At 34.7% G+C, this 19,749-nt stretch overlaps 1 protein-coding gene across 3 annotated transcripts in view; it reads left to right on the forward strand.

Moving 5' to 3' along the window:
- The window catches only part of LOC148237527 (E3 ubiquitin-protein ligase ZNRF2), a 129,140-nt gene that overhangs the window by 16,539 nt on the left and 92,852 nt on the right, over window positions 1–19,749 (forward strand). Inside the window, exons 1-2 of one of the 3 annotated variants that reach the window (XM_088181883.1) lie at window positions 1,115–1,457; window positions 2,865–3,112. The exons of 1 other annotated variant lie outside the window; for it this stretch is intronic. In XM_088181883.1, coding sequence (XP_088038009.1) covers window positions 2,878–3,112 — 235 coding nt within the window. In that variant the 5' untranslated portion in view covers window positions 1,115–1,457; window positions 2,865–2,877. Of the gene's footprint in view, window positions 1–1,114; window positions 1,458–2,864; window positions 3,113–14,237; window positions 14,289–19,749 lie in introns of those variants that run through there. One more of the 3 variants, XM_088181878.1, reaches the window with a different exon arrangement.

Consider the following 19,749-nt stretch of genomic DNA (forward strand, 5'->3'; position numbering starts at 1 on the left):
TTGCATCAGGCGTTCCATAGTTATACCGAAACATACACACAAACACACATTCATCCATTTTTATATGTATATACCTATAAAAAACATTTGTTTAGCGCTTTGATACTAAAATTGTCTGATTCAAATTAAAATATCACGTTTTAATTTTGACTATTTCATTCTTACAATTTTAAATCAATAATTCAATCACAGTTTTACATGTACAGTGAGTGTACATCACCGGAAAGCTCAAATTTTTTCCGCACAGATCCTACCCTAATCAATTTCAATGCAAAAATTTGCGCGTTTAATGCTGGTTATATCCGCTGACTCTTTAAATATGACGGTTTTTATTTATTTTTCTTGTAAATATTATCTTTAACAGAAACAACACATTGTCGCTAAGTAAAGTCTCTCTGGTCTCTGGTCCCTTTTGCTCAAGAGTTGATATCTCCGAATAAATGTCATAGGTCGTGAGTCGGTCAATGTGATTAACGATAAGTCTTATATACTTTCTCTTGGACTTGGAATGCCAATTAAGGAACAATTGCATTCTTGTTTAACTCCGCTTCCTGTACCGTATATTGATGAAAGCGAAAATTACGGGTGGTCATTTATGGGCGATCATTTGTTAATGCCAAAAAACTATGCCTATGAGCCTTTTTAGATTAGTGGTTTCCAAAGTGGGGTACGTCAAGTAATAATAACCCGATTTTCAATAAATTAGATTTTATTACCAATGTATGTATATATTCAGGAGTACACACTAAATTAGTTTTTTAGGGGTACGCGATCAAACATATTTTAGAGGACCATTATTGGAACCCTTATATTTATATTATAGTTACGATTATGACAAAAGGTAAAAAAACGAATATAATACTAAAAATTTAATATTTTTAATTAAGACCGGTTCTAATATTGTAATTCATAATGTTTAGAAGAAGGAGTAAATTTAATTGACTAGCTTAAAATCTAAAGTGAGGAGCTACTGAAGAAAATAATATTCAGCACTGTTTAGTTAATTCACAACCAAACAAAGTTTTGTATAGAAATATATACTATGATGTCATTTATCGCGATTACAAAGGCTCAGTAGAGAAGTGATACAATCTTATATGATTTATTTTTACAGTATCCTTATTTCAATACGTCAAGAATCGTTCAAAGGTCGCTTTTCCATTCTGAGAATTAATAACGTTCGGAAATTCGGAAAGCGCCGCTATTTATGACGTCAAAAAATAATTTACGTCGCCTAATAGAAGGATAAATCGTTCGGGGAAGGTCCACGAACGTCTTTTGGCGATGTAGAGTAGTATTCCCGCGGGACGGGAGGGAACGGCGTTGTCCTCTCGATTTTCGGGTGGGGGGGACTATCCTCCCACCCACCACCCTCCTATCCCGTGGGCCAGCAGACGGCCATCGATCGTCTGGCTACCACGCGGACCACTATAGTCTTCACAGAGCCCGTTGACACGGTATACTACACAAGTCACTTTTTTTTAATCTAACCCACCATTAACCCTGTAATAGCTTTTGTAGCTTTGATTAACGGCCGAATAGGATAGGGGTATTATTAACCTTTTAACCCGGAACCCGGGATCGCACCTATTTCCAGATGCGCTGCATGCACTTGGGATCCGGGATGCTTAATCGGCAGTAGGCGTCGTTCGTGTCCCACATTTCATGATTTTGATCGCGTATTAATAAATTTTGGACGTATTAAAATTCGCGGAAGTAATAATGTGTTCAGAGAGTGGCGTGTGTATGTGCGCTCGAAAGCGATTCGCGCTGAAAATAAGCTCAAAGTTAAAAGCATCGGGGCATGTGAGCCCGTCGATTGATTCGCGCATGTGTCGGTACGATTGAAAAGTTGAGTGAGCGCTAGCTAATAGGGCGATTGAAATGCTGAAAGATTCGCTTGAGAGCTGAAAACAGCCCATTGATTGGTTGCTAATCTAAATTTTATCACGTATCTGTAAATGTTAGTTAAAATTGGCAGATTTATTGTGGTGTAAAATTAATCCAACTCCAATTTTTTCTTGTATTTTATTTTATTTTACGGTTTATACTTTAACGTCCATCTATAATATCACATTTCAAAGTTATGCTATAATTGCTTGCCACTAAGTATAGTCCATATGATACAGAACATACATAACAGTGCAACGTTCATAGTCGAATTGATCTTCTGCAACATAATTTTTCATTCTCAAACCTCATTCGTATTTTATCATCTGTTTTACAGTGCTATTTTTCACAACTACAAATACTCAATTTTCGTGCATGCCTCAAAAATATATTATGCTGTTCTCTGATAGTATTCGCTACTTGATTGACTCTTCGTAGTTTTAAAATAAAATGTTTTTCTATGATTCTTATTTGCATATAATAAATTAGTATAATATATACAGTACCGGTTACCTCTTGATCTTTGAACTAACATACGTGTAATATATAGCTTCTTTTGAAGCTTTAAGTTCATAAGCATGTTACAGTTTCCCGTGTACCTACCAATCTTGAGTTTCTATTTAGATTAACGCAGACATATATTTTTGCATAGCTTATTATTTCCGCGCAAACCTTGTAACACATATTGCTCGACGAAAAAATAAACGTGTTCCTCGTCCCGATTACGGCCGTACAAAAAAAGTATGTTTATAAATAAAACAAAAGTACACATATAAATCATGTGTGCCTAGTGTGCTTATGCGACACTCTTTGTTTTGCTACGTGACGTACGTCAATGGTCAAGGTCGGGTAATTTTCAGCGAAAACGCTGAATTCCGCACGAGCACGTTCGTTTTTTTTGCCTTGTGAATAATAACAAGCGAGTTAACCGCTACGATTAACTTAGTTCACACGATTGTGTTGTATACATTCAGCTATCGGATCAAGATGTACAGGCGTTATCCCTCATCTTACTCGAGACTCTCCACGTCTTCGTTGTCGGTGTTGACGTCGTCTACCTACCGAAGGACCACAACGTCTTCGGTGACTTCGTCGTCTTCTTCGTCGTACGTGCCTTCTTCGACGTCCACTTACAAATCTTCATCGTCTACTTACAAACCTACGTCGTCAGCGTACATCCCTGCGTCGGTGTTGAGGGCAATCCCTGCTGCTACCCATAAAGGTATTACATGATGTTTGAATGCATTCGGGAGTATCGTTCCCGAAAGGCTATAACTGTCCGACGGATTTCCCCTGTGACGTGAAACTCTGGGTACTCTGCCAATTCGCAACCCCGGTTAAGCATTTTTTATTCCCGACCGTTACACCACGTGTTGCGTCACGAAATTTTCCCAATTCGCGGCGTTTATTGCTTTATATTATGGAGTGATTACCACGCCGCCCACGTATTTTAATATAGAACGCCTATTCAGCTAATTTAATATTTTATTGAGCTAGAAGTCGTTTTATATACATATAAAATATATTTATCGAAATAAAAAAAACACATGATACAAATTAACCCCATTCATATTTTTGTATTAACGAAATAGTTCTTAAAATTACGATTTAAATATTAAAGCTCCCAGTGAATTTGGACTAATCAAAGAGGCCGTAGGATCTAAAATCAATGTTTTACGCCTCTGAAAAAGCATAATCATTCAATTAGGGACTCATTTAACTCGCGGATTTATCTAACACCCATACTTACTAAATCAACACCAGGCGGTCGACAAGAGATACATTTTCTCGTCGACCGACCTCAATCAGTATAACCAGTCTCTTAACAAATGGACCACAACTTGCCGCTCACCGGTTTGGGAGTGAGACATTCGGCCTAAAAACGTATTGTTCCTAACTTTGGGATCGATTCTACGACTTTACCTATCTACATTATTTTTTGATTGACGCGGTTCCAGAAAATATCGCGTAAATCGATGCATAAAACGACCGAATAGTATTAAAATGTACTTTTTAGCGTTTTTTCAACTTATTAAATAAACGAGCATAATCTTTAGCGATATGCGTGCGCTCAAAAGAACAACTCAGGATACACTGCACGGGCAGCGGGAGCGGTTCCAGGTGTAAACCAAATGCATGAAATGGGATTAAGCCATAACCCATGCGTTTGTACATTTGTTTGATTTGGGGTACCGTATAATCCAGAGATATGTGTAAACGATTATTTCGGTCTGACTAAAACTTTCAACAATCGAAGCTGATTCTGCGATTGACAATACATTGTTTCGTGTAATTTTATGCGGCAATAATTATCATTTACACGCATGGTTACTACATTTAATAACATTGGATTTATATATAAATCGCGTGATAAAATCGTGTAAAAACTTATAGGGTGCAACATATGAGGTGCAACTAGCACCACTAAGAGAATTGATTCATCGGTAAAATGAAACGAATAAATTAAATTTATTAGAGAGACACGATAAAATTCACATGTGTACCAATATTTCAGGGACGTCAGCATAAAGCACATCAAAATTCGGTTTAGATGTGCTTTATTCGATTCACACTCATAATTTTGTTATAAAAAGTCTTAATATAAACGCTTGATAATCGAACGTTTTCTACTGCTTTTGACCTGGACTGAAAATTCACTATATGGCAACACTGAGCAGCAAAGAATAAATTAAAATATTTCGCATAAAATATGATTTCATAAAATTTGTCGCAAAGTGGCTAATTTTTATATTTATTTGTATCATAGAAAGGGTTAACTCGTACCTATTATTATTTATTCAAGAATTTATGTTTCGGTGGTAAAAAATATATAAAATTCCATTTTTGTCATGAGGCCCAGAATAGTTGTTTTCCTAGGGCCCGGGTTCGCTTTCGGCGGCCCTGGGCCCCATGATCGTTATTAGAAATGTAACAAATATTTAAAGAGTCAAATCAGCGAAATCACAATTACACAATTCAGATTTTTATCGGTCGGCGTGGGGAGTAATTTACGTCGGCCCATTATACTTAATTGCGAGCTAAATCATTTCCGCACAGTCTTCTTCGTCGCCGAATGAGTGATACGGTTGCCCGCAGCTGTTAACTATTGCCACACAAATCAATAACCATGTGCTAATTATTTATTTCTGAGACGATGTTGATCGTTTCATTATGGCACGATGTCCAGCTCTTTATATTTTTGGATAAGATCATATTTGAATCGACTATATGTTCCTTGTGTTATAAATATAGAAAACTTTGTATAACAGTTGCTTGACGACATTAACTCGACTTGAACTTGAATAAGCCAAGAATGCGTGTATTTGTCAAAATATTTTATATACAAAAAATTGGCAGAAGCACAATCGTAAATTACCGTTAAAACATCGATCCATTTAACCAGTTCAACGCCAAGCAAATTTCTATGAATTTGCTCTGTAGGCCACCATTTTCAACCCTTTAAATTATTATGAAAGAGGAACATTATTTACCTGGAAAATCACTGTTTACTTTCCTTTTTATTAATTTTAACATAAAAGTGAAAAAAAAGCACAGAAATAACAAGTTTTAAAAACCACTGTCAGGGCTGTCACACACAAATATTATATGTAATTAATATTGTATGTGGTATATATTATATGTTTTTGGTTGTTTTTAATATTTGTATGGGACACGATAATTTCCGTTATTTTAATCAAAATCTTTTATCAAAATGGCGGCTACTTCATGTATTTAAAAAATTTCAACTTTGTCAAAAAAAATTAAAAAAAAGTAAATATGGCTATAATGGAATAATATAAACAAAAACAAAATTCAAATTCAAAAAATGTTTTTTTTTTACAAAAAATTGTATTTTTTTTATCATTTAAAAAAAATATTGTAGCAGCCCTAACAACGTCTGTATGCTCGATCGTAAATAATAAAAGAATGGTTCAAAAATTGCACATTTTAACGATCACATTCCATTTAATAGATGTCTCTGTATTAAATTAACGAAAAAAAAATCAATTTTATTAATAAATGTGTCCGTAATAACATTTGCGTGCCTGCACGCGCTGGCGTTTGACGGTCCGACAGCTTTGGCGTGCAGGCACGTCACTGGCGTCTAAAGGGTTAACAAAGAATCATGGCACTCGGGTATAAAGAAAATATTAAAATTTATTCATGTAACCGCTTGATATAATACATTAGTTCCGCTATAAAGTCTATATAACATCTTGTATCAAGCGTTATTAATTACTGGCGTGTGCCGCCACAACGCTCAAAGGGTTAAAACGCCACCGTACATCATACAATATTGTGTAATACGCGTACGTAAACGTTTGCTCAGCGAGTTAAACCGTTAACGCCGATTACATATTCATATTGCCTGCCCTTAAATTACGTTTACGTCGTCTTTCAATTATTGAACATTGTTGCAACGTTAAGAATGTATAAGTACCCTCGATATTTTCAGCTTGCTCATCTCTCTCTCTCCTTCCTCGAGCTGTTTAATCGAATTTACAACGTTAATTCACGGACGCGTCAAAACTGAATAATTCATTCGCGAAGATTTCACCTTCTGACCGACTCGAAATTACGCGGTGAAACGCGTAACATTCAAAGCTTTGTATTGTAATATATTATGTATGATCTTGTCAGAGCAGCGGTGCTTAACAGCCTGGTCTACTTTGGCTGTTACGTTCAACAGTTGACAACCGTGGCAGATTATCTGGTGCTATCTATGATGTTCTACCGTACTCATTGTATTAATAACTGTGTTATTTTATATATATTTACCACTACGCGAACGCTTCTAATCATTAACAGACGATCGATGCTCGGTTTTAATTGGATGCCCCCATTCGACTCGTCATCCTGTCTTTCCTGACCCGAATCTTTCAAACCTCACAAGTTGACAACGCAGGCTGCCACCAAACCACCCCACCCCACCAATATAATCTAATTGAATCTGGTGCGACTGTTTGCTATTTTACTCTGCTCTTGTAAGGCTTCTGTTTTTACGTGTTATACAAAATTTATGAAGGAAATTCGAGTTATTTAGAGCCCTTATGAAATATCACGTTTTCCATATAAACAGTATTGAGTCAATGCTGTTATTCGAATTTTAAAAGCGATATACATACATTGAATTCGCAATAACAAATATCAGATAAAAAAAATATTGCCTAATTCTAAATAATGATAGTATCGAACGAATGTAAGCTGTTGACTACGTCACGTTGAATTTCCTTTAAATCTTTTAGTAAAAGTTTTTATACAAATTAGAATAGTTAGTTTTAAACGGATCACACATTACAAGAATTTTGATGACGACATTTATAAAGCGTCACAAACGATATTATTTAACAAAAAAAAAAAAATATTAGTTTTTGCCCGTAATAGTCAATAGGGAATTTTATGTCTCCCGTTCTATATTATAATCGACTTGGAATAATGCCCAGAACGATTGACTATTTTTAAATTGCTAGTTAATATCATTTTTATACGCTTAAGTCCTTTATGTAAAAAATTCCATTTTTCGCAAATTATCGCACATTAAAAAAATGTGGCATACTTGCTTTGTGCATGTATAATTGAAGTGAGCTTAAAAAACGTCATTTTTAAATTCATTTTCGATAAGCAAGGTCGGAATAGCGTAGTTTGTAAGGAGACTGGTAACCTAGTAGTCACGGCAGCAGATTTTTATTTATAAAAATGCGCCGTTATTAAAAACCGGCCCCAGCTGCAAAGTTACATCTATTGATTTTAAATTATAATACACATATTATTGTATAGATGTCACAGATTTCCAGACTGAAAAGTCTGGTGAAATACTTCATTATTTATTTTACAAATCTGACCATAATGACTTGACAGATTTCCCCAATGCGTCATGATGGCCATTATGTACTAACAATAATAAATAAATGAGCACCATCCAACATAATTTTTCCAGCTCCTCATAGCTATCGCCGAAAACATCCTTATGCTTGGCAAGCTTATTGAGAAGCTGGATGGCTCGTGCAAAAGGAGCGTTCTCAAGCGCAATAAAATAAGGAACGCGCACTATAAAGCTCGCAGCCGAGATTATTTCTGATTGGCTTACCTTTTTGTTAGAAATTTACGCATGTCAGCTTACAACAAAAAAATATAGGCATGTTTCCGATTGCCTCTATTCAAGCTAGAGTCATGAACTTAATAAAAACTGCTTTCAAGCTCATATTAAAAATAAAGTATACATATATTTTTTTTAAATTATGCAACTTTGGCCGTTTTAATTAAATAATCTACTAATCAGACATACAATAATTAAACTTTAAATAAAATTTAAACATACAATATACAAAATAGAATAAATCAAATCGGCACCGCCGTCGTCTTTCGGATACAACGGTGAATATTAATAATACTTGATCCTTTTTATTTTTTTTTTATGAATTAAATTATTTTTATATCACAATAGTTAAAAATCGCCGTTCTTGACGTATTACTATGTTGTCTTGAAGACCAGGTTGAACTCTTGGGAGTGTGACTGCTTAGTTGGGCCTATTGTAATGGAAAGCGGATTCTTTTACGGATCATATCTGTCGATTTGATTCGGTAAAACTCTCGTTTATTTGTCTTATAAGTCGAAAGTAAAGTAGTAGTTCCGGATGAAGTTCATAAAGGAAAGATTATTTAGAAAGTCCACAGTCCTACCAGTTATCGATCGTTTGTTTGGCGGATATATACAACGCATTTCTTTGTATTTGGCACCGACCATCGCGTTGTTCATGTAGTCCCAGTCCTTTTTGCAAGTTCGACGTTAATTATATTCGCTGATATCCGCAGTGCAAGAGAAAAACTTCGCTCTTAGTGAGATCAAATGACAAATATAGCAATTAGTTGATCAGCTTTAAGCAACTCTATTTATTTCGTTGCAACGTCGGCGGGTGAACTCGACGAATAAATATAAATAGTTCCTTTATTAAAAATCACTTTCAACTAGTGTTTCTTTTCGAGAATTTCTCGAGAAAAATGTCAAATCTAAAATTCTCTAGAAATCTTATAAAACATTTTTTTATTATATACAATTAAATTTGTTCGAATGTTTAAGTCTAAGTAAAGGCGGGTTCATGCCTAATATGCATACTTTTTTTACTTGGTTTTAATAGGGCTCTGGGAATGATAAAAAATGTTTTAAGAATAATATGTAATAATGTATTTGCAATACTTCTCATAATTCTCATTTCCCAAGAAATGAAAATCATCGAGAAATCAGAATGCCTAATCATGACGTATTGGATTCATGATAGCTATGTATAAATAGATATAAATTGTTTCTATAGTTTTGTAAAATCACTGAATAAAATCACTAAAATAAGCATATTTACTTTAAGTTTTTTAATAATTATTCACAAATTGGTCTTCTTCGATGTCAATAATTCATCTAAAAGGCCTCTTTTTAATGATGCATGCCTCAGCTCAATTAAGAAATACTTTAAAAAATCTGCGATATTTATTGATGACGTAATTCGCCGACCTCTGTATTTATGTACTTTATAAGGTCATCATGACGTATTGGAGTAACCTGTCAGGTCGCGTTGGCCATATTTTTAATAAATCTAAATATCTTATAGCTACGCCAATGCATTTTTAGGCATCCTTCATTTGACTCCTGTGAGTTTATTAGATACACTGATGTTTTCATAATACCGATTTATAATATAGCTAATTTTATTTCATTTTTATGTTGAACGTTAAAAGATTTTGAGATAAATTTTAATAGTTGGTAATTGATTTATTATCGTTTGCAAACATCTCGATTATTTTGCTCTATTGATTATGTAGGCAGAGCGTCATCGTCTATCGAGCATCAAATCGTGTTCATTGACGCAATGGTTTTTAATTACCAGACATTTTAAACGTTCCAATTGGACCGAACTTTAGCAATTTCGCAAACTTCCATCCTTTTGTTTCGCTATGCAGCGTTCTGTAATTGTCGCCGATCGCTTTATTTCTCCGACTTTCGCGGAGAGTTGCTCGCGTCTCGCCTCCAGTTAATTGCAATAAAGTCGAATGCGCCATAGAGACTGATGAAATTGCCCCGATCCTAGCCGGCGATGGGTCTTTAAACGGGCTCCCCGTTTTTATGTTTGGTCGAGCTGATATTGCAAGTCTGTCGTGCGAGAGCTCTAACAAAGTGTGGCAGAGTCTGAAAACACGGCTTATCGCGTGTGTGGCCCGTTTCCTTTTGGACACACTCGAAAAGGTAAAATAAAAAATATGTAAGCCTCATTCTGGAGTACTACAGTGATCCAATCTGAGTCCTCTGTTCCTTTTGCTCTTCATCAACGATATTCATGCGGTATATTATATGCTGATGCCCTAAAGTGTTTCATAGTATTTGCACAAATTCAGATTCACTCTCTTCAATAACCGACTAGTGTCACGTTGTTACATTTTACAGATTTCCTTGCCCGTATTTTAAGCAGAAATACTTTAATCGATGACTTGAGAGTGACATTAGAGCAGGAGTGGAGATTTTGTATGCACATCGTCTAAGTTTGCGATTCGCGGTCTGTACGATACATTCGTAGCATCCTCCTCCTTGTTCTGAGATATCTCTATAAGAGGGAGTTACAATTCATCGCATTCTCGGAGTAGCGTCTAGGGGCGGTCAATGCTCGACCACTTTCATGTGCAAGATTTGGAGTGCTCTAGAGTCTAAAGAGCGCGATCGCGTCCCTTATTCTTACCCGTCGCGGCCAGCACGCCAGCGCTTGAGAACGCTCCACTTGCACGAGTGACCCGGTATCTCAACGAGCTTGCCAAACGCACGGATGTTTTCAGCGATAGCTACGAGGAGCTGGACAAAATGTATGTGGGATAGTACTCATCTATTTTAAGTGTGCACCATCATTATTTGTTATTAAATATTTCACGTTATAAATCTTGCTTGTATAAAATCATAGTAATAAAAATAAAATAATTAAAAGTTGATTGAAAAAAATCAGTTTATCAGGACTTTGTATTATAATAATTTGATTTATCAGAAATAGAGACTTGTTTTTGTATTGAAATTTTAATTAGATTTTCTAGTGAAGGAATGTTAGTATTAATGGGCTAAAATTTTCCATGATTATTTATGTTTGCGGGTGAAGCATTCAGTGGTATAAATCCGTTTGATTACTAATCCCTCTGAAACAGACCGAACCAAGAAATGCGATTTGAAAAGATATAAAAGCAAACCGACTGCAATCCAGTTTCACTAACATAAATGTGAAATGTGTATATATTTGCTCGTTCGATCCAGATTTCTTTGTCTTAGGAACGTCTCGCGTGTTTATACGTTGATAAAATGAACACAATTTATTTAATATTCTAAACAGCGCATTTTGAGGCGAAAAAATATGCAAAATTTAATGAAAATGTTAATGGCGTTGTATATTTTACATAAATCATTGATAAGAGCTTATGAGATAATTTTTAATTTTAAAAGAAAATTGCTTCTGTTTTATAGTATAATACCATTTCCACTACCTTTATATAATAAACTATTTTTCATGACATTGTATAGATATAAAAAATATCTTTGATATTTAAGCTGTATATAATATGTAATGGATATGTTAAATAATAAAGTTTTTCGTGGTATGATGTACTTTTTTGGCTTCATCGTCTGACTTTTAAAGTCCGGTTATTAAATATATATTAATTTTAAAATACGCTCGTGTAATCGAATATTTTTTTGTTGCACTGCCTGAGCATTGTAAACCTATTATTTTAGACTAGAACAAAGCTGAGGCCAGTGTAGGGAGGGTGTTTTCCTTAAGATAACTAGCCGTCAATCAATCCAAGAGATAAAGTCCGTGACTTTCCTATCAGATAACGAGGACGCACCATATCCATTCTCAACTATGGACTTACTAGAAAGTTCTTTCTTCTTTAATCTATCTGAGACTGTAAACGTATCCCTATTATTTTCGGTCGGTTAATATGACTAGAATGTAGCAAACTATTTAATCGTATAATATAAAATATTCGAGCTCAAGAATTCTGAAACTTTTGTACGCTTCGGGAATACAACTAAATATATTTAAATTAAAAAATATGTCTTTTTGTAATTTTCTGAGATTTATCTCGTAACCTAGTCTTTTATGCTGTCTCCTTTCCAGATTGCGAATAATAAATCTCTGCGGGACGACACCTTTTGTCTCGTCTGCGGAGCCCAACAACTTGACCGTGCACCACGCGAGAGTTAATTCTGGCCGGTCCTTTGTCCTCTCGGCCAGCGCCCTCGTCGCCCACGCGGACCTTTCGGGTTCGAGTTCCGGGAACTGCGAGCCAACGATGCATTTGCATTCGGGAGCGGTTCTCGCGAGATCATTAAAAAATGCAAGAAGAGGGAGGACCATACTAAAGTATCATCGCCTGGCTCGCGATGCTAATGAAACATCGCGTTGGTCCTTTGTAAACGAGCGTCGTCATATATTTATGTAGAGCTCGTTCTTGGAAAGTTGCACTCATGTGTGTTTTGAGTGCATGACTTCATTGCTTGTCCCGTTTCATTTTATTCGATTTTAGCAAGTAGCTCCTCTTACCAATATTTTATAATTGTTTTTACTCTTGCTGAAATTTCTTCTCAACTTATCCAGACCCAGTTATTCCCTCATCGCAGTCTTCCGGTTTATCCGTGCTATATATCTGATACAATGGATTCTGGACACCGATAAAGCTGCAGTTTGGAGCACATTTCTAAATGCATACATACATCCTATGGACCTCGTTTGCTAGTCGTGCTAAATATCGATTTAAACTCTTGGAGATTCGGGGGATTCCTTGACTGGACCATAAGTGAATGTTTCGAATGCAAGTATGGAGCGTATTGACTTGTATTCAATTGAGGAAAGGGAGGAGTGTTAACGTCTCTATTATTTCTTATTCCTTTGATTAAGACTAGGGATTCCAATCCCGAGCCAAAATTTTGATCCCGGGATTTCGGTATTACAATTAGTTGATCCCGGGATCCCGGGACCAGTCCCGGGATAATTTTCATGTTATTTTATAGATAAAAATAACTTAAAATGAATAATACAATATATTTTTACATCTGTTTTTTATAACGTACAATGTATAAAGTACGTATAATTTTAGTCTTGGACTTAAAATAGAAAATAATATAATAAAAATAAAAAAATTAAGGTCTTATATATTTATTTGAGAAGATAAAAAATTAACTTTTGACAATGTATGTACATATGTACATTCATAGACACAATTAATGGAAAACATTATTTTGAATAAGACTCACGAAGTAACATCAAAGCATCAAGCGTTTCATTATTTAGCCTTGGTCTGATTTTGCTTCCTAAGCAGCCTGCTGCTGAAAAAACACGTTCAGACTCACAGCCTCAAAGATTCACAGATGACACGTGCAACTCGCGCAAGTTTGTACACGAAATATTACGATTTTGTCAATAATAATTCGATTATGCTTGATAAATCAATCAATCCAAAAAAATCGGGATTATGTTTTATAATCCCGGGACTCATCGGTATTGAAAATCGTTCGGGATCCCGGGATCCCGGGATTGGAATCCCTAATTAAGACGATACGCGTTCTTGTATGTATGGGGATATTGTATGGAATCCTAGTGAGGCAAATTACTCCTTGTAGCTAACAATCAGATATCAATACAAGCTATACGGAACGTACCCATATTTCTATCTAAGTGCTTATTTTTAGGCGCCCTGGGGGTTTAACACATTGTCTTCACGACATGCTTAAGAGCGGCGTTAACTATCCGTTGATGCTTTGTGCGATCAAGCTCCAAATGAGCCATGATGTCCGTTATTAGAACCTGTACAGACTAGGATCATAATTCTAGACGATTCTCCCCTAGCTCCGTACCATCCTCAAAAACCAATATATGGTTTTTAAGGTCCTAGGCTTGCTCAATGCTCACATTGTAAACACCAATTAATATAATCTCTTCACCATTATTGCAATGATGTCAACATTACCTTAAATTTTCAGAGTTAAATTAAATTATAGAGAAGTGCTTTTTAAATTCCATAGATCTAAATGACTTTGCCATGACTTAAAACTTTTTGTTGCAATGTCACAAGCAAAGCATTTAAAACTATGGTCTATGGTAAAGTGTTAAATAATACGATATAACTAGAAACCTTACACATCTCTTTATTGGTGACACCCACGTGATTTGAACATTGCAAAGTTATTTTATTAATCATTAATCCTTAGCGTCATCGTCCCATTTTTTGTTTAATCCCGTGACTTTCGTCATGTCGCGGGACTCTCCATTTTATTTAATGAAAAACACATTTTTCGCCCGACAATTAATCGTATTTTTTCATTTCAGGTGAGTTGCCGCTGTCCGCTATAGCAACGCTCGTACGCACGCACGCATCAGGTAATCATCATTTCGCGCTGTGTTATATAATATTTTTGATACATTATTTTTCTTCACCCACCGTCGAACATTTATTGGACCGTGGCTCCCCCTAAATCACTCCATTAATTGTTATAAAAATGATTAACGACCCCCAGTAGTTCGGATGATCGAAGATTAATCTCGCGCCGCCACCAGCTGCCGTTAAACGTTAGCCATTGCCTTTTGCCAAGTTTTCGACGTGATTTTTTCCACGTTCTATAATTTTTTAACGTAGTAGACACGTTAAAAACGTTAAATACGTTCAAGTTCAGAAGTCTCGCCGACGTGCGAGAAGTGTTATTGATTTTACGCGGCGTTCGCGTGTGCTTTGTGTGTTCCCTTTATTTATTTATATATTATATTTAATATATGTATTGTATATAATAGAAAAGTTGAAAGCATGTGTGAATTAAACTACATACAGTTGAAAAGAATATAGTAAAAACAAAACTATGTGGCATTTTAAAAGTTTGAATTAAAATTTCACTTTGTTTCCTCTCAGGGATCCGACACCCAACTTTAGTTTAGCTTACGGTCAATTGCAGATATTGTTCTGATCTTGCACGAACTCTTACGTATTGATTTATCATTACGTTATTTTCTGGATTATTTTACTGGAGATCTCACAGGACTTCCATCCAATCTACTACAATATTTTTTTTTTAATAAACCGTAAAAAAGTCTCACTGTATTGTATATTATATAATTTATTTTTTATACGTCTATCATTACGTCTATCCATCTCTCTTTGGCTGTGTCATGTCTGGGTTATATTTTGTCGGACGTTAATATGACGTGAACAAACGGCTCGGTCTTGATTTATGGCAATCGATTAAAGAATAATGTCGTTTCGTCTGCGTGTTGCATATTATATAACAAACAGTCTGGGATGTAATCTTGGAGTTCGCAAACAAAGTACTATGTACAACGTAGTTATAACGCAAAGTTGACTAAAGCTAACATATGAAATTATGTTGTCTATTTTTGTATACAAGTTACTTAGCTTATAGAATTACTCTAGAAACTAGAACCACAATAATCACTACGTGTCTGTAGATTGCCAATTATATAAAAAATGTGTCAAAATAAAATATTATTTTGATGCGTCTAAAATGTAAAGCCTACTACTAGATTTGTCGTAAAAAGTTACTTCATTTAGCTCACTTTATTATTTATATTACGTGCGGTCTACGAGAGAATACGCGAGGTATTTATGTATATTTGTGAGGCACTTGAGAGGGTTAGAAGCAAGTACTTTGTGTGTTGTTAATGTAATTTCTATAAATAATTGTTTTTCAAGACCTACTTGGCCTTGCCCCTGAGCATTGTGATCGATATGAGTCGTTTCATGAATTTAATTTTGAATGGTAATAAAATATGTTGATTGATTCAAGTATATTGCTATAATATAATTATTGAAATGTACTTGAAGCATTAAACATTTTTTTTATTTACTAATATTTCAAAAATATGATACATACGATACGTTAGTTAGTGTTGTGTTTTAATATGACTTGTCTGGAATCCAAAGTACTCTTTGTGATTTCAGTATCAGTATTTTTATCCTAGTGCTGATTTATTAGCGTTAAAACCCTTTATGAGCCGTAATACGACCGTAATGCCAGCCATTGTGATTTAAAATTACAAAGGAACAAGTTGCATATGACAGCCCTGGCGACGTTGAAAATTTAACATTTAATTTTCGTCATTTTATGAATGCTATAGAGTGGTTATAATTTTAAACGTCTCTCCATAGGTGATAAACCTAAAGTATTGTAATATCAATTCAAAGCATATATGTGATTTTTTGCGAGAGCTTCGTAGGAAGCTCGTAGCAATACAGTCGTGACTATACAATTCTTTGTATTCTCGACGTAGCTGAAGAGTGGCATTGATTTTTGTCGATTTTTAGTAGCTGAATTTGGAGCGCTCTAGAGAGTCGCGATTGCGACCTTTATTCTTGATGTTGCGGCCTGAACGTTTGACTACAATAAGACTTAATTTGAATCCTGGGCTTATTGCACAAATACAATTCACATGTTATGTTGCTGAACTTCTTTTTCATTTGAAAAGCTGGTTTTAAGTGCCTCATGTTGATTGCCCAAATTAGAATTATGAATGGAATGAATGTCCTGGGCTGATGATTAAAATTTTATCTAAATATCCGAAAAGGGTATTTAGTTTGATTTTGTAGCTGATTGCAGGGAAGCGGAATTTTCTCCCATTATCAGCGGTGTTCTGAGGGATTGACTTATGGAATATGTTTCAAAAACAGTATATGTAACTGATTCCATTCTTAAAAATACGAATGTCTGACCTAGTGCCTTAACGCTTTTAACGGCAGTAAGTGTGCTTATTAAATTAACGTACGTAATTGATTTTCTCTTGAAAATGCCATAAATATATTAATTAGACAAGCTAACCCATCTTACATGGATATCAATTATGATAAAGTAGGACTAAAATAATTATTATTAAGAACTACTGTTATATGGAATCTACAAGGGTTAACTGACATACGGGTTCATAAATCCCGGTCTTATTCTACAAATATATTATATATCCGAGGTAGCGTTCGAATGAGAATCCTATATTTTATTTATTGTACGGCAGACTCCCCAATAACACGGTATATTGGGAACGTGCTATTTTGGTGTCCGTTACTTTATGTGTGAGCGAGTTAAATGAAGGATACTCACCATATGCACCTGATTCGTACGTAGGTATTGCGAAAAATTGTATGAGTATTTTCTAGTCTCCTAACTACACGAACCTAAATAGTACGTTCCCAATTTACCGTGTTATTGGGGGGTTTACTGTATGTTACAGTGAAGATTTATTTTAACTAGTATAAATTAAATTTCGCTAACATTTTTACAATAACGAAAATATATTATAAATGCTAGTTAATTTATATGTTGTTCTAAAATGTTTGAAACTCAATTTGACAGTTGCGAAACATCCATTTGCTATTCAATCCTAAACGAATTGACCTAATAAACTTTCTAAAACTAACTATAGTTTTTGAAATATTTTTTCGCTAGTAAATACATACATCATTTGGAGATGATACACATTCATTGTAACATACATGCATGCCAGCTAAATAAAAAAATATCCGCCACTAATAGATATATGTATAAATATATTATATGATATTTGAAGAAACCTTGCGAAGAGTAATCAAAACAGATACTTTCGGTTAATTAATCTTTCCTTTACCGATAAAATTTTCCTTACGTGTCACATTACAAAAATGGTCGCCTATTATTTTTTGACAATCACGGTGACGCATCGATTCGGAGAACATATTAATCACCTACACAGGTTTGAAATGGGCGTCGCTAATAATTCTCACATATTACCTCGTAGCACAAGTTTTTACCTGATTCAACCACAAACCTGATATCGACCACCCAAGGTTCATCAATTAATCGCAGCTGAATATTTTCAGTGCGAAAATCTGTCATTAGACTTGCACCCCCGAAATGAAAACGTTAACGGGGTGATTTATCGTTTGAACTCGCATACCTATCTCGGGCGGGGTTGTAAAATTCCCGCGAGTCCCAGTTTGACTAATTAGTCGTATGACAAAACGATTAAAATCTCTTTAACATGCAGTGGTGTCGTCGTCGTCCGGTCGGCTTCCCTAAAACGACTGTTAATAATAATAATTTGAAAAAATCAGAAATCTGTTGCTGAACTAAACCATTAATATAATAATAATCACTCAGATCCATGTAAATCGTTTATGAAGTTTGTCGCGAATAAAATAATAATGATTTTATATATAATACAAATCAAATACATTTTCGTGTATTTTTTATGATTAGATTAATACTTGTTTTATGTATTTATTGAATAATATACGGTTGTTCTAAGAATGTATTATTAGCCGTGTCTTATACCTCTACCATAATGACTTTTGAGTGGGCGTAATAGATAGGCGGAGTCATGTGCAAAACGTAATATTTTCGGTTTAATCGATACAGTGGCCTTTTTTGAAATATACGTCAAAACTGCTGCCAAATCGAAGAAATTGTAGAGTAAGTCGATGGTTTCTCGACATTATAAAAATTCGTTGTTCTGTGTTAGCCGGCTCGTTGTAGCGATTCCCAAAGTCAGGACCGTTTGTTGGCGTCGTCGTATAAATACGCCCTCAGCTCGTAGGTATTGTCGAGATCAGCTGACTCTTGGGGTCGGGTGACGAGAGAATAAACGACTCGTCGACCGACCACTTTTAGGTCTTCGTTCTTAGTAGTTCACAGTTCGTGAGTATAGGAAAAAAATCTTCCTCTTGTTCACGAAGCTTTTCGTTAATTTTAATTTAATTTGGCTGTCCCAAAAAAATGTTTTTACGAAAATAGTTCAACTCTTAAAGTAATGATAATTAAAATATATATTATGTATAATATAATTTTAAATTTTTTGTTTATATATAAAATATTTTCGATGGTTCTTAAACAATATGAAAATATTCGTAGTTAATTTTATTAATCATGTAGTTTGAGAGCCATTAAAAAAATAATGCATATTTGGTAATATGCAGAACTGTCCCACTGTAGCTTAGTATTAATTAATGTTTAATTTAATCAAAACGTTGAGATCGATTTTATTTTATATGGCATTTGGAATCTTCCAAATGAAGGAAAATGACAACCGGTTCGCTACTGTCCATATACGCTCGTACGTTAAATATGGACATTTTTCATTAAATACGAACCAGACAACGTACAGGCTTCTAAATACGTACTGTCAGTATACGAAGTTATGGTGAGCCTAATGCGATACGTGCTTGTATCATATGTATATTTTTTTACAGTACCTTAAAACACAATGCAATTAGTAATAAGTCAATAAGAAACACGGAAATGTCAAATGCTTATTGCGTTTTCGTGTATGCTGAACATTATCATTCTGACATCCGCTAATGTATTATCAGCGCCATCTATGTTCGCTTAGGCTCATCTATGTGCGGTACAACAGTTGACTGTTTTACCCACAGAATTGAGATTTATGATCATGTATAATATTTTTAATTAAATTATTTTTTTAAATACTCAAACCTTTTATATAAAAAACAAATATAATTGTATATTAATTATTCATTTTTTGTTTTAGTTTCGTAGATCCTTAATAGATGGCGTTAGTCAGAAACCACTGGTAGATAATAATAATCAGTTATTATTTTTATTGAATCGCATTGAATGAAACGAGATGGTCTCTCTCAGAGTTAAATTAATCTGTTAACTCTGATTTGGCGTGTCACCATCATCGCGTGATAAATTATACTTGTAACTTATGAACACGTATCGCTATATATATAAACTAAGCTGTTATTATAGTGTGAATCAAAATATGCGCAACAATGTTCAAAAACAATATTCATTCTCGTACCAATTGGCATAAACGTGGATTAAATTTTCATGCTCTTATTACT

Source organism: Plectrocnemia conspersa, unplaced genomic scaffold (assembly GCF_051122295.1).
Source record: "Plectrocnemia conspersa isolate PC_06_02 unplaced genomic scaffold, ASM5112229v1 ptg000002l, whole genome shotgun sequence".
In the NCBI taxonomy this organism is placed as follows: domain Eukaryota; kingdom Metazoa; phylum Arthropoda; class Insecta; order Trichoptera; family Polycentropodidae; genus Plectrocnemia; species Plectrocnemia conspersa.